This window comes from Propithecus coquereli, unplaced genomic scaffold, assembly GCF_000956105.1.
Source record: "Propithecus coquereli isolate 6110/MARCELLA unplaced genomic scaffold, Pcoq_1.0 Scaffold7, whole genome shotgun sequence".
NCBI lineage: Eukaryota > Metazoa > Chordata > Mammalia > Primates > Indriidae > Propithecus > Propithecus coquereli.
In genome coordinates, this window is record NW_012153062.1 from 7003982 (window position 1) to 7020793 (window position 16812).

The 16812-nt window shown below is 36.3% G+C and overlaps 1 protein-coding gene across 1 annotated transcript in view; it reads right to left on the minus strand.

The window, feature by feature from the left end:
- Positions 1 to 11967, minus strand: part of LOC105823834 (chromosome unknown open reading frame, human C1orf146) — a 22406-nt gene extending 10439 nt beyond the window's left edge. Inside the window, exon 1 of the mRNA XM_012661089.1 lies at positions 11855 to 11967. Coding sequence (XP_012516543.1) covers positions 11855 to 11923 — 69 coding nt within the window. The 5' untranslated portion in view covers positions 11924 to 11967. The remainder of the gene's footprint in view (positions 1 to 11854) is intronic.
- Positions 11968 to 16812: the final 4845 nt, after the last annotated feature.

Consider the following 16812-nt stretch of genomic DNA (forward strand, 5'->3'; position numbering starts at 1 on the left):
GGAGGCTGACACAGAAGGATTGCTTGAGCCCAGGAGTTTGAGGCTGCTGTGAGCTAGGCTGACGCCACGGCACTCACTCTAGCCTGGGCAATAAAGCAAGACTCTGTCTCAGTAAAAAATAAAAATAAAAAATAAAACCACAAAAGGCAGAAAAAGAGTAGAAGGCAAAAATAGGAACAAAGAACAAAGCCAACAAATTGGAAATCATAATAAATATAGTAGTTATTAATCCAACTAGATCAGTAACAACTTTGAACATCAATGGTCTAAATACAACCATTAAAATACAGAGATTGTCAGAGTGAATCAAACAGAACCCACCTATATGTTGTCTACAAGAAACTCACTTTAACTATAAAGGTATATATAGATTAAAAGTAAATGGATGGAGAAAAGGATACCATGCTAACACTAATCAAAGAAAGCAGAAGTTGTTTGTTATAATATTCATTTCAGGCAGCAGACTTCAAAGCAAGGAAAGTTATCAGAGATAAAGAAGGTCATTACATGATAAAGGGGTCAATTTTCTAAGAAGACATAACAATCCTTAATGTGTATGTGCCTAAAAAAGAGCATAAACTATATAAGGACTAACTGATAGAATTGCAAGAAGAAACAGTTGAATCCACTGACATAGTTGGAGACTTCAACACCCCTCTATCAGAAATGGACAAATCCAGCAGGCAGAAAATCAGTAAAGACATAAAAGAATTTAACATCATCATCTATCAACAATAGATGTAACCAATCTCTATGAACTATTTCAACAACAGCAGGATACACATTGTTCTCAAGCTCACATGGAACACTCACCAAGACAGATCATATTCTGGGCCATAAAATATACTTCAAAAAATTTAAAAGAACAGAAATTATATAATATCTGCTCTCTGATCACAGTGGAATTAAACTAGAAATCAACTAACAGGTAGATAACTGGAAAATCCCAAAATACATGGAGATTAAACAAAAACTTCTAAATAACACACAGGTCAAAGAAAAAATTTCAAGATAAATTTAAAAATATTTTGAACTAAATGAAAATAAAAATACAATTTGTTAAATTTGTGGGGTACGGTGAAAGCAGTGCTTAGGGGCAAATTTATAGCACTGAATGCATATATTAGAAATAAAGAAAGACCTAAAATCAATAATCTACATTTCCACCTTAGGTAACTAGAAAAAGAAGAGCAAATTAAATCAGAAGTAAGCAGAAGAAAAGAAACAATAAGAATTAGACCAGAACTCGAAATTGAAAATAAGAAATCAACAGACAAAATCAATAAAACCAAAAGCTGATTCTTTGAAAAGATTAATGAAAGCAATAAGCCTCCAGCCAGGCTAAGAAAAAAAGAGAAAGGACACGAATTATTAATATCAGAAATGAAAGAGGGGACATCACTACACACCTCAGGAACATTAAAAAAACAAAAAGGAATGCTATGAATAACTACATCCACAAATTTGATAACCTAAATAAAATGTACCAATTCCTCAAAAGGCACAATCTTCCAAAACTCATACAAGAAAAAATAGACAATCTGAACAGCCTTATATCTATTAAGGAAATTAAATCAATTATAACAGAAAGCACCAGGTCCAGATAGGTTCACTGGTGAATTCTACCAAACATCTAAGGAAGAAATAATAGCAATTCTCTACAATCTCTTTCAAAGGACAGAAGCAGAGGAATACTTCCTAACTTATTCTATGAGGCCAGTGTTACCCTAATACCAAAATCAAACAAAGACATTATGAGAAAAGAAAACTACAGACCAATATCTCTCATGAACACAGATGCAAAAATCCCCAACAAAACATGAGCAAATCAAATCTGATAGTGTATAAAAAGAATTATACACCACAACCAAGTAGGATCTATCCTAGGTATATAAGTCTGGTTCAATATTTGAAAACAAATTAATGTAACCCACCATTTCAACAGGTTAAGAAATAAAAATCATGTAATTTTATCAATAGATGAAGAAAAGGCATATGATAAAATCCAACATTCACTCATGGTAAAAAAAAAAAAAAAAACAACTCTCAGAAAACCAGGAATAAAGGGGAACTTTCTCACCTTGATAAAGAATATCTATAAAAACCTACAATTAACTTTACTTAATGGCGATAAACTTGAAGCTCTCCCACTAAGATCAGAAACAAGGCGAGACTGTCCTCTCTCACCATTCCTTTTAAGCATTATACTAGAAGTCCTAGCTAATGCAGTAAGACAAGGAAAGGAAATAAAAGGTATACACATTGAGAAGGAAGAAATAAAACTGTCTTTGTTAGTAGGTGACATGATCATATATGCACAAAATGTAAAAGAACTGACAAAAAAATTTCTAGAACTAATAAGCAATTATAGCAATATTGCCAGATACAATACAAGAGTCAATCACTTTCCTATTAATATATATTGGCAATGAAAAAGTAGAATTTGAAATTTAAAATATCATACTATTTGTTAGCACCCTCCAAAATAAAATACTTTAGGGATAAATCTAACAAAATATGTGTAATATCTATGTGAGGAAAATTATAAAATTTTCATGTTATGGATGGGAAGACTCGATATTGTCAAGATGTCACTTTTTCCCAACTTGATCTACAGATTCAGTGTAATCCCCATCAAAACCCCAGCAAGCTATTTTGTGGATATTGACAAACTCTGATTCTCAAGTTTATTTGAAGAGGCAAGGCCCAGAATAGCCAACACAACATTGGAGAAGAACAAGGTCAGAGGATCGACATTAGCCAATCTCAACACCTACTACAAAGCTACAGTAATCAAGACTGTGGTATTTGTGAAAGAGTAGATAAATGGATCAATGAAAAAGAAGAGAGAGCCAAGAAATAGAACCCCATATAGTCAACTGATCTTTGACAAAGGAGCAAAGGCAATACGATGGAACAAAGACCGTTCTTTTAAACAAAGAGTGATGAAACAACTGGATAACCACAAAAAGAAGGAATCCAGACACAGACCTTACACCTTTCTAAAAAATTAACCAAAAATGGACCATAGACCTAAATACAAAATGCAAAACTATAAAATTCCTAGAAGATAACACAGGAGAAAACCTAGATAACCTTAGTTATGGTGATGACTTGTTTTTTTATTTTTTAAGAGACAGAGTCTTGCTCTGTTGCCCAGGCTGGAATCCAGTGGCCCAATCAAGTTTTACTGTAACCCTGAACTCATGGACTGAAATGATCCTCAAATGATAAATGCCTCAGGTGATAGATACCCCAATTACCCTGATTTGATTAATTCATACTGTATGCCTGTATCAAAACATTACAGGTACCCTATAAAAATATACAACTACTATGTACCCATAATAATTAAAAATAAAAACAATTTAATTACAGGAAAAAAAGAAAAAAGTATAATAAAATAAACAATAACAATAAAACCCTGAGTGGATAAGTTTAACAGGAGTAAAGAGAGAATTATTGCTATGGAAGATGGAATTGATGAAATCACCTAGATTGCAGCCCAAAGACATGGGAAAAGAAGAAAGAGAGGGCAAAATACATGGAGGATATTAAGAGATCTAATAGACATCTAATAGGAGTTCAGAGGGAAAGAAGGAAAGAATAGGACAGAGGCAATATTAAAGGAGATGATGGATAAGAACCTTATAAATGACACCAATTCACAGATTCATGATAACTCAAAAGATAAAAAGAAATCCATACCTTTAAACTGTAGAATGCCAAAATCTGAAAAGCAGCCAGAGAGAAGACAGGTAATCTTCAAGAGAGTACAATTAAACTTACTGCTGTCATTAACAGCAACAATGGCATCCAGAATCCAGTAAAATGAAATCTTCAATATGCTGAGAGAAAACAGCTATAAATCCAGTGAAAAGTATCTTTCAATTTAGAGCCACTGGAGCTCTTACATACAACTGATGGGAGTACAAAACCATAATCTGTACATTTATTCTAATTTTAGTTGCACAGTTAAATTGATTTAATGTTTACTTTTAGTGAACTTTACAAAACATTTTGGCAATTTCTTGTAAAGATACACATACACGCACCATATGACCCAGCAGTTCCATTCCTAGGTGTTTACAAGAGAAATGAAAACATATGTCTACACGGAGACTTTTATACATCAGTGGCAGAACAGCTTAATTTATAATAGCCTAAAACTGGAAACAACCCAAATATCCATCCACTGGTGAATGAATAAATAAATTGATAAATAAATCAGGATATATTCATATAATGGACTAGTACTTAGTAATAAAATGGAACAAATTATTGTTACATGTAACAACATGGATGAATCACAAAAGCATTATGCTCAGTGAAACACGCCAGACACAAAAGATTACAAATTGTATAATTCTATTTACCTGAAATTCTAGAACAGGCAAAATTAATCTATAGTGATAATCAGCTCAATGGCTGCCTGAGGTAGAGAGGTAGGAAAGGACTAACTACAAAAAGCCATGAAGGAACTTTCTAAGGTAATGAAATTGTTCTATATTTTGATTGGGGTAATAGTTATACAGGTATACACATTTGTCCAACTCACCAAAATGTGTATTTAAAATGTGTGCATTTCCAATAGGATCAAGATGGCCAACTAGCCTCAAGTAGTATATGTCTCCTCCATGGAGAGGAACCAGAACAGTAAGCAGATTCTCACATTTCAAGCATATAATCTAGGAGAGAACACTAAGTTTCACCAAGGAAGTGATGGAAAGCACCAAAAGTAAGCAAGGAGAGGGTTCAGGGCAACTTACACGGCAGGGCCTGGCTAACAGTTGGGAGAAGCTCCTGGATGTAAGGAAACAATAAGAAAGAAGCCCCCAGGGCTATCTTGGCTACAAGAGAACCCTCAAACCCACACAGGTCTTAAGCCTAAGATAGAGAGCTGCTTGGAGACAGTACAGAGACATTGCTCAAGAAAGGAAACCAACATAGAATTTGAGCCTAGAGCAGCTTGAGCCAGGTACCATTCTGAGAGCCTAGATACCACAGAACTGCGGGCACTCCTGCAGCCACTACACAGCCCCAAGGAGAGACAGAAAAGCCCAGGTGCTTCTAGGCACCCCTGGGAAGGTCCCCACCGCCCTGCTACAGGCTCTGTTGAGACTGAGACATGAGTGGAGAACATTTTCCACAGTTTCTGACCCATGCTGCTTGCCTTGGTGGGTGGGGGTGGGTGGGTGTGGACAGCCTTTCTGGTCACAGGTGCAAGGAGCCATTTTGAAAGTATGACACTGAACTGCACTCCACCCTTTGGCTGAGTTTGGGGTGATGTAGCTGCAGCCCCTGCCTGGAAAGGAAGAGACAGGGAAACCAGGATTTCCAGTATGCATCTGGGATCGTGCCCACCATCCTGCAGCCAGCTGCTATAGGATTGAATCTCAAGTGACCTGTACTCCCCAGTTTCCTGACAGTGTAGCCTACCTGAGAGAGCCCCACCTTCTCTGGTTACAGGCCCAGGGTACCATTTTGGAAGACTAAAGTTAGGCAGCACCCTGCCCTTGGGATGAGTTCAGGCTGACACAACTGTAGCCCTGGCCAGCTAAGGAGGGATAGGGTGCCCAAGTTCTCCTACATACACACCTAGGACAATTTCCACTGCCCTGCTGTGGGACCAAATTTCAAGCGGAGAGCAGTCCCTCTAGCATCTTATCTATGCTGTTTGCCTGGAAGCAGTCTTGCCTGCTCTAGTAACAGGCCCAAGGAGCTATTTTGGGAGTTTAAACCTGGGCAGTGACCCACCCCTGGGCTGAGTTAATGCTGAACACTGCAGAGGTGAGGAGGGACAGGGAAGCCCCAGCTCTCCTACACACACCTAGGACAATTCCTATCACCCTGCTATGGGATCCTATGAGACTGAGGTGAGAGTAGACAGAACTCCCCAGTTTCTTGCCCAGGTTGCTTGCCTGAAAGGGGTCCTGCCCTCTTTGATTGCAAGCCCACAGTTGGCACCATTTTGAGAGTTTAACATCAGGCCACGCCCTACCGTTGGGCTGAATTCAAGGTTATGCGGCTGCAGCCACCACCTGGCCAGGGAGGGACAGGGGAGACCAAGCTCTCCTGAGCACACTTAGGGTGATACCCACTGCCCTGTTACAGGCAGCTATGAAACTGGGGACTAGCCTGCCTGATCAATTGAAGACACTAGTAATACCAACATGGACCACTTGGGTCCTAATGGGTGGATCTACCACCACTATCACCACCGGCCACATCTCACCAGCTGCTCAGGGGCCTGAGAACCTGCCCATATACCTGGCCCTCTGCCTGAACTGCTAGCTTCTGAATAAGCAACCTGAAGGCCCAAGAATTTTCCCCCCAGGACACATTAACACCACTGCCAATGTAAACTGCTCTAAGCCTAAAATCAAGCATACTAAGCCCACTGCTTCCACCACTGGGACCCAAAGACTGGCTTGCCTGGTGCTCAAGTCCCCAGAAAAACATCACCACAGCATCAACTAATAAATGTTCCCTAAGCCACAAAGGAAATCATAGATACTACTGACTCTGTGCACTGCCTAAGAAATCACACAAAGATGCACACTACTACAGATACCCAAAACCAAAGCTCAAGTGTCCTACTCAACCAAAAACATATATACATCTTCAGGAAAAAATTCTCCCCTTCAAAAGAAATTTCAAAAAATCAGAACAAGCAACTGCAACATCATATGCACAGATATCAATGGAAGGACATAGGAAACATGAAAAGGCAAGGAGGTATGACGCCATGTGAGGACTACAATTGTCCAGCAACAGATCCCAATCAAAAAAGAATGCCTTGCAATGCCAGACAAAGAATTCCAAATATTGATTCTACAGAAGCTCAACAGGATGCAAAGGAGATCTGTAAACCAATAAAAAGAAATCAGAAAATCAATTCAGGATATGAATAAGAAATTTACCAAGGAGACAGATATCTTAAAAAAAAAATACAGAAATTCTGGAGCTGAAAAATTCATTGAAGGAAATGCAAAACACATTCAAAAGCTTCAAAAATAGACTAGACCCAGCATAAGAAAGAATCTCAGAACTTGAAGATAGTTCTTTTGAAATAATCCAGTAGGACAAAAATAAGGAAAAAAGAATAAAAAAGAATGAGCTAAGCTTAGATTTGATAAATGAAGTCAGCAACGTCTCAGGTTATAAAATCAATGTACAAAAATCAGTATCATTTCTATTTACCAACAATAACCAAGCTGAAAACCAAATCAAGAACTTAATCCCATTTATAATAGCTGAAAAAAAATACCTAGGCATAAATTTAATCAAGGAGGTGAAAGATCTCTACAAGGAGAACTACAAATCAATGATGAAAGAAATCATAGACGACACAAACAAATGGGAAAACATCCCATATTCATGGACTGGAAGAATCAATATTGTTAAAATGACCATACTGCCCAAAGCAATCTATAGATTCAATGCAATTCCTATCAAAATACCAATGTGATTTTTCACATTTAGAAAAAACAATTCTAAAATTCATATGGAACCTAAAAAGAGCCCAAATAGCTAAAGATGCAAAAAGAACAAAACTGGAGGCATCACATTACTTGACTTCAAATTATATATATACATATGTATTTTTTAATATGACCAAGATTTATCCACTAACTTCATATTACAATTTAAGGCTATAGTAACCAAAACAGCTTGGTAATGGCATAAAAGTAGACACACAGATCAATGGAACAGATTAAAGAACCCAGAAATAAAACCATACACTTCTAGCCAACTGAACTTCAACAAAGCAGACAAAAATATACACTGGGGAAAAAACACACTATTCAATAAATGGTTCTGGGACAACTGGATAGCCATATGCAGAAGAATGAAACTGGATCCCTATCTTTCACCATATATAAAAATTAACTTAAGATGGAGTAAAAACTTTAATGTAAAACCTGAAACAATATAAACCTCAGAAGAAAATATAGGAAAAACTTTTTTGGACATTAACCTAGCAAAGAATTTATGACTAAGATTCCAAAATCAAATGCAACAACAACAGAAATAAATAAATGAGAGTTAATTAACCTAAGAAGTTTCTGCACAGCAAAAACAAAAAATAACCAACAGAATAAACAGACAACCTACAGAATGGGAGAAAATATTTGCAAACTATACATCTGACAAAGTACTAATATCCAGAATCTACAAGGAACTCAAACAACTTAGCAAGAAAAAAACCCAAAAAACCCCATTAAAAAGAGGGTCAAAGATATGAACAGACATTTTTCAAAAGAAGATATACAAATGGCCAATAACATATGAAAAATTTCTCATTTTCATCACTAATCATCATGGAAATGCAAATCAAATCTACAATAAGATACCATATTACTCCAATTAGAATGGCCATTATTAAAAATTCAAAAAACAATAGTACAGATGTGGTGAAAAGCACTTATACATTGTTGGTGAGAATATAAATTAGTACCACCTCTATGGAGATTTCTCAAAGAACTAAAAGTACATCATTCAATTCTGCAATCCCACTACTGGGTATCTACCTAAAGAAAAAGTAATTATAATAAAAAGATACCTGCACGTGTATGTTTATTGCAACACAATTCACAATTGCAAAGATATGGAATCAACCTTAAGTGTCCATCAACTGACGAGTGGTATGTTAGTCCACTTTTCATTGCTATAAAGGAATACCTGAGACTGGGTAATTTATAAAAAGAAGAGGTTTATTTGGCTCACAGTTCTTCAGATTGTACAAGAAGCATCATGACAGTATCTGCTTCTGGTGAGAGCTTCAGGGAGCTTCCAATCAAGACAGAAGACAAACAGGGGGCAGGTGTATCACATGGTGAGAGGACAAGAGAAGGAAGAGATAGTGCTAGCCTCCTTTAAACAACCAGCTCTTGTGGGAACTGATAGAGCTAGAACTCATTCATTATCGCAGGGAGGGCACCAAATGATTCATGAGGGATCTGCCGCCATGACCCAAACTTCCCACCAGGCCCCACCTCCAGCACTACAAATCAAATCTGAACATGAGATTTGGAGGGGCCAAACATCCAGATCGTATTAAGGGAATAAAGAAAATGTGGTATATATATTCTCTGGAATACTACTCAGCAGTAAGAAAGAATGAAATAATGTCATTTGCAGCAACTCGTATAGAACTGGAGGCCGTTATCCTAAGTGAAGTAACTCAGGAACAGAAAATTAAACACCACATATGATTCTCACTTATAACTGAGAGCTAAACCACAGCTACACAATGGCACCCAGCAGCAATGGTAAAATGGACATTGGAGACACACAAGGGGAAGGTGAGGAGGGGGGGAAGTATAATGCACACTACCTGGGTGATAGGTATGGCAAAGGCCTAGACACCACCACTGTACAATATATATATGTAATGAAATTCAACTTGTACCCCCTAAAACTATTCAAATTTTAAAAAGAGGGAAAAAACCAAACCCATAGTTCTGAACTAACTTTTAAAAGGGGGGTAGATTAAATAAATAAAATGTGGCCAGGTGTGGTGGGTCATGCCTGTAATCCCAGCACTTTGAGAGGCCAAGGTGGGAGGATCACTTGAGGCCAGGAGTTCGGAATTAGCCTAGGCAACACAGCAAGACCCTATCTCTACAAAAAATAAAAAAATTAGCTGGGCATGGTGGTGAGCCTGTAGTCCCAGCTACTCAGAAGGCTGAGGCAAAAGGATCACTTGAGCCCAGGAGTTTGAGGCTTCAGGAGCTATGATCTCACCACTGCACTCCAAGCTGGGCAACAGAGCGAGACCTTGTCTCTGATAACTAAGTAAGTAAGTAAATAAAAAGTGTGCATTTCATTATACGTAAATTATACTTCAATTAAATTGATTTTAAACTATTTTTAAGATCAAGGGGAAAATAAAAATTTGATACTAACAAAAACTGAGAGAATTTGCCTCTAGAAGATCCTCATTGAGGTAATTTCTAAATTATATTCTTCAGATAAAAGAAAGTGGATCCATAATGAAATGTCTGAGCCTTAGCAAAGAAAGAAGAGCAAAGAAAGTAGCAAAGACATGAGTAACAGACATTAACTTTAGAAAATAATATTTTGTGGAGTTAAAAAATAGAATTAAAATATGTAACAATAAGATATAATACAGAAAGGGTATTTGTAATTATAGTGTTCTAAGTTTCTTTTGATGTTTACATAGAGGCTAAAGATGATTATTTATTTTGGCTTTTATGGAGCTGAGTATACAGTCATCCCTTGGTATACGCAGGGGAATTAGTTCTAATACCCTCACATATACCCAAATCCTTGTATCCTCAAGTCCTGCAGTCATTCTGCAGAACCCACCCACATATAGGAAAAGTTGGTTCTTTGTATTCATGGTTTTCGTATTCTGTGAATATCATATTTTTGATTGGCTTTGGTTGAAGAAAAATACCCCGCCTCTAAGTGCAGTTCAAATCTGTGTTAGAGTCAACTGTATATGTTAATATTTCCAGGATAACTACTAAAAGGTAGAAATAGAGCATATAACTTCCAAAGCTTGTAGGGAAAAAAATGAGAAAAAATAACCGACCAATACAAAAAATGTAAAGAAAGTAGAAAAAAAGAAAGAGAAAAGGTGGAACAAACATAAAGCACAAAGCGAGATGGGTAAATATAATAATAAATAAATGAACTAGAAGCAGTTGCTTTTGGCAAATTAGCATGGGTTGCAGACTCCCTCTCTCAAAAGCAGTCTGGAAAAGCTATAGAAACAAGAGAGAAACATGAATTCCATAAACCTAACAAAAAGCAGCATGAAAAATTCCAGTAAGATTTAAGGCTGTTTTAAATTGGCATGTATTATGGTGCTAGATGGCTAAAGCCAACAGCAAAAAAAAGTGCAGCTTGAGGCAGTAGGGAGAGGATAGGATGGATAAAAAAATCTTATTTTAAGTCTTATTCTTGCCTCTCTCTTTCTTACCATGAAACAATCATTTCTTGCCCCTAATTTCAGATATCAGTTGGTATCCATAAGATAAATATCAAGGGAATGGAGAAGTCCTGTGGGCTGAGGAGTTAAAAACAGTTGTGGGCTGTCCAACTGCCCTCAGGCATTCAACTTCCCTCTCTAATATGTAGGAAGACCAGTGTCCTTCCAATGCTGCCAATGCTAGCCAGATCAGTTTCTGGCTGTTTATCTCTCAAAAAATCTTAAGTTACAGATATACATATACACATACATACACTCACACACACACGTATACACATATGCTTTACTATTTCTGAAATCGCTTAACATCTCTATTAGAGCAAGCTTAGGGAGAAAAAAGAACTTTAGAAAATTTCCAAACTTCAAAGATTTAGGGAAGTAGGGTATTGAAAATGGATGCAAAAAGTTTACAATTTGTTTATTTATTTAATTATTATTATTATTATTATTTTAAAGAGACAGGGTCTCATTCTGTTGCCCAGGTTGGAGTGCAGTGGTGTGATCACAGCTCACTGCAACCTCAAAGTCCTGGGCTCAAGTGATCCTTTTGCCTCAGCTTCCCATAAGTAGCTGGGATTACAGACATCTACCACTATGCCCAGCTAATTTTAAAATTTTTTTGTAGAGACAGGTCTCACTATGTTGCCCAGGCTGGTCTTAAATTCCTGGCCTCAAGTGCCTCAGCCTCCCAAAATGCTGGGATTACAGGTGTGAGCCACCACACCCGATCTATAATTTATCTTTAAAATACATTTATTAATAGTTTATGTACTTCCTGCTCCCTGCAACTAATCATGGATAATTAAGCTAAAGGATCTTTTACAATATTGTTCTATATGAAAACTGCTTTTAATTTTTTAATTAAAGATTAATGGCCCAATATCCCTTTACCTTAAGAGATGAGCTAATAATAACGGTGGTTGTCCATTTTCTTTTTTCTTTTCCACCACTTTCAGCCATCTGTCTGTCTTTGGATCAACCCAACTTCCAACGGTGCCACAATCCAAGAAATTAAGAGCAAAAAGAGCACACAGAAATGTTTGATGAATAACTAAAGATAGAAATGGAGATATTTGAACATAAAAATTTGACAATGGAAAAAGCATTTGTCTTGTTACATTCAACCTCAATACTATGCTTCCTATTAATAATTATTAAATGCAATTGTTCCTATTTCAGAGCACTTACTTAAAGAGGACTTGCATCAAGAACTGTGAAAGGTCTGAGGTTTTAGCCTACTTACAAACTAAAAAGTTAGCCTGCCAGAGTTTCATGCATACAGCTAAAAGATACAAGACCTAGAGACAAAGGACAATTTTTTACTCACAGCAATAGCAGTATAGCCAGGGCATCATCATTTTCTTGTACAAGTTCCCCAAGCCCAATTCCCACAGAGAGATGGGACAAAGGCCAGGTGGCATCTGCACTCACAGTGGGTTGTATCATAGGAAAGAAATCCAGAGCTTAGGAAACCTCAACCGTTTATAAGCAAACCTGTCTTCTACTCTAGAGGGAAATGTGATACCTCACAAAGCTATTTGCTATACAAACATCCTTGAAGAGACAGTGGAGGGCTGGGACCCGAATATTTGCATTTCTAACAAGTACACAGGTGATGCTGATGATGCTGATCTGGGGACCACAATTTAAGAATCACTACATTAAGGGAAGGAAGAATATTCTGGGGAACAACAACAAAGGATTACATGATGGCAACTAGGTATACAGTAAAAGAAAACTCCATAAGAAAATTTCAAGAAGTTTAGTGTGCTACAGTTTACAGTATATGTATCTGAGGTGGGAGAGGAAAAATAAAAATTAATTACTGTAAACTTAGTAGCATAAAACTGAATCTCATTGTGCTCTAAATTTAGTACTTTTCTGATTACATTGAGACTGAAAACCCTGAAGCCGTATTTCCACTTCTGTGAAATGCCCATTTCACTTTTGCCCATTTGTCTTTTGCCCATTTTTCTATTAGAACTTTATTCTTTTTCTTATTGTAGAAATTCTACAATAAATTTCTTTATATATTGTAGATATCAACTCTTTATCAACTAAGTGTGTTTTCTCCCAGTTTGTGACTTGTCTTTTCCCCTTCTTTAGGGTAATTCTTGACACACGAAAGTATTATTTCTGGTATAGTTAAACTTACCAATCTTTTAATTTATGGTTAGTACTTTTTGTTTCTTATTTAAGAAATCCTTCCCTACTCCAAAGTCATAGATATTCTCTTTAATTGTCTTCTAAATTTTTAGTTTGGCCTTTCACATTTAAGTCTTTAATCATCTGGATTTTTTAACAGAATATGAATTATGAATCCAATTTCATTTTTAAAAAATATGGCTACCTAGTTGTTCCAACATTATTTATTCAGTAGTCACTCCTTCTCCTGGTCATTTGCAATGCCACCTTAGCCCCATTTTGTTTCCATATATGCATAGGTCTGCTTTTGGGTTCTCTATTCTATTCCATTGTTCAGTTTGACCATTTTTGAGCCAATGCCATACTGTTTTTAATTACCATCATTTTATAAGGAGTCTTGGTATCTACATGGGAAGTCCCCCTACCTTCCTCTTCTTTTTTTAGTAGTGCTATATCCATTCTTGGGTCTTTATTCTTCCCTAGAAATTTTAGGATCACCATGTCAGTTGCTTTAAAAAAAAAAAGTTATTAGGAGAATTCTTAAATATACATGTTAAAAAAATGAACTTTGATCCATACTTCAAACCATATACAAAATTTAACTCAAAATAAATCATAGGCCTACATGTAAAACATAAAACTATAACTCTTCTAGAAGAAAACAGGACAAGTAATTGTGACCTTGGGTTAGGCAAAGAAATTTTTAGTATGACACCAATAACACAATCCATAAAAGAAAAAAATTGATAAATTGGACTTCATCAAAGTAAAAACTTCAAAAGACACTCTTAAGAGAATAAAAAGACAAGCCACAGACTGGAAGAAAATATCTGCAAATCATATATCTTGTAAAGACCTTGTATCTAGAATATATTTTTAAAGAACCTCAAGACTCAATAATAAGAAAACAAACAACCCAATTTAAAAATTGGCAAAAGATTTGAACAGATACTTCACCAACAAAGATATATAAATGGCAAATAGGGACATGAAAAGATATTCAACATCATTAATCACTGGGGAAACTCAGGAGTTTGATGGTGCAGTGAGCTGTGATCATGATGACACTGCACTCTTGCAACAGAACAGAGCAAGATCCTGTCTCTAAAACAAACAAAAAAACAAACAAAAAACTAGAAGAGAAAAGGGAAAGGGAAAGGACAGGAGAAAACTTTTGGAGATGATGGGTATACTCACTATATTGATTGTGGTAATGGTTTCACAGATGTCTACATGTGTCAATCACACAGTATAATTTATTGCATGTCAATTATACCTAAATAGAGCTACACACACACACACACACACACACACACACACACACTAGCCTGACTCTCTTAAAGGTTTTAAAATAGCACCAAAATGTTTAATAATGATGAATGTGTCATTTTTAAATTATTAACAGCAAACTCTGTTGTGTCAGAAAAGTACAAGTATTCAATATAGGGCTACTTAAAATATTTCCAATGGTGGGGTTCTACAACAATATCTGCAGCAATTATGGCTATTCCAATACCAGTTGCTCATTCTTGCTGCTATGGAAACCAAAATTAATGCTGGGTAGTTGAAGACAAACAAAGAAAGCAAAACTAATTCTTTGTTATGCAAAGTGAAAAATAACCTTTTGAAACACTTTGATATCCACTGAAAAATATATTACCACATCCAGATATTACCACATCCCAATTATTTTCCGAAAGGAAATATATCTTTAATTTTTAGATAAAATAAACTGCACTGCTTATAACGCTAGAAAAATACCATCTTTGCTCTTATATAGCCTCTTCTTTCAGTGGTAAATAGTGTGAAACCAAACAGTTCTGATAATCAAAATGGGGAACTCCTACATTTTTGTAAAAAGTAGCTATTTTTCATTTTCTAAAAGCACAGAAATCACCAAGGTTATTAATAAGTTTCTATGTACGCGGAGGGAAGCAGAGGGTAGCACCAAGATGACTTCTTAAAGAAGGAAGGAAAATCGCCGCTAAATATGCCGTTTTGGATTGGGAATTGAGGCAAACTCAAGAGAGGAGAATGTTTACCTGGCTTGAAGATCTACCTAGCATGGCTCTGGGAGCTACAGACACTGGGAATTCTCAAACATTAGATGAAAACGTAAAGTAATTGGGATCAAAAGTATTAGATTTTAAAAAGGCTAAAGTGTGTAGTATTTACGGTTATTTTTAAAAGGACCCTAGTCAGCTTCAGAACAGCATAACACAACGGCTAAAAGCACAGACTTTGGGGTTGGAGTGCCTAGGTTCAAATTCCAATTCTGTTACTTACTAGTTATACGCACTTGGGGAAGTCACTTAAGGTCTCTAAACCTCAGCTGTCTCATTTGTAAAGTGCAGGTAATAGTCTCTCTTTTACACACTTTTCTGAGGATTAAATCAGATCATAAAGTAGCATGTAACATATTGGTTAAGACTGTGACCTCTGGAGCCAGGCTGCCTAATTTAAATCCTCGGCTCTGCCACCTACTAGTTGCAAATGATTTGACCTTGGGCAAATCACTCAATTTCTCCATGCCTCAGTTTCCTCATCTGTAAAATGGGAATAATACTTCCTATACCTATACCATAGCACTATTAAGAAAATTTAAGTATTAATATACATAAAGCACTTAAAACAGTGGGGCACACAATAAGCAAAGTGGTAGCCATTATTAAAATGAGGCTTTGTAAATAGCCTCAATACATGTTAATTATAACACTATTAAACAATAGATATAATACACACACAATTTTTATTTCTAGTGTAGCTTTTATTTATTATTTTTTTTAAAAGAATGCTATTTTTCTTCGGGTGCTCAAAATAGTAAAAGGGATGGTGACCCTTGTTTCATAACAGGATTACGTGTCTATTACTCCTCCTCCTCTTAGAATGTTCAAATCCTGTGGTTATTTTTTATAGTTTAGATTATGCCTCAACATTTCCACAAAGCCTTCCCTGATGATATTCCAATTTTTGGTCTCCTTCCATGCTAGTCACATAGTAGATATTTAATAAACATTCTGTTATTTGAATTAATTGGGTAACTGAGGGATCCACATCCCAGGCTTTTCCTTTCAGCGCAGGGAGTTTGGGGAGACAAGACGGGAGAAAGGAAACGGAAATGATTCAAACTTAGTTATAAAATTAAGGGCTGTTCAGAGTGGAGACATTACTATCACAATATAAAAGTTAATTTAGAAATGGAATGAAAATATGTGCATATGTATTGTGAAAGCTGATTATACAAATCGGGTCATTCTTGTCATATACAACTAAATCAGAGTCAAGGAGCCAGCAGGGGAAAAAAACACTAGAGGCACATAATACCTGCTCCAAGAATGAAATATTCCCCAAGACCAGTTGTTGAAACTGCCTCTTGTAACCTGAAACCAGTTTTATCTAATAGCTACTGAAACAACCTGCTGCGACTCTGACTGGTTTTACCCACCACAGTCACCAATCAGAGCTTGCCGGCTCCCCAGAACTTTACCAGCGCCAATAAAATCTTCAAAACAATATGTAACATTCTTCTTTTTATAACCTACAACCTTCTCTTTGTTCTTCAAACATACGGACGACCACCCACTTTGTGTGTATGCCTTAAATTACAATCTTGCTTCCCAATTAAAATGTTAAATGTAGAAATTCATCTCTACATTTTTATTCTAACTTAGACAGCATATTTAAATGTGTGTGTGTGTGTGTGT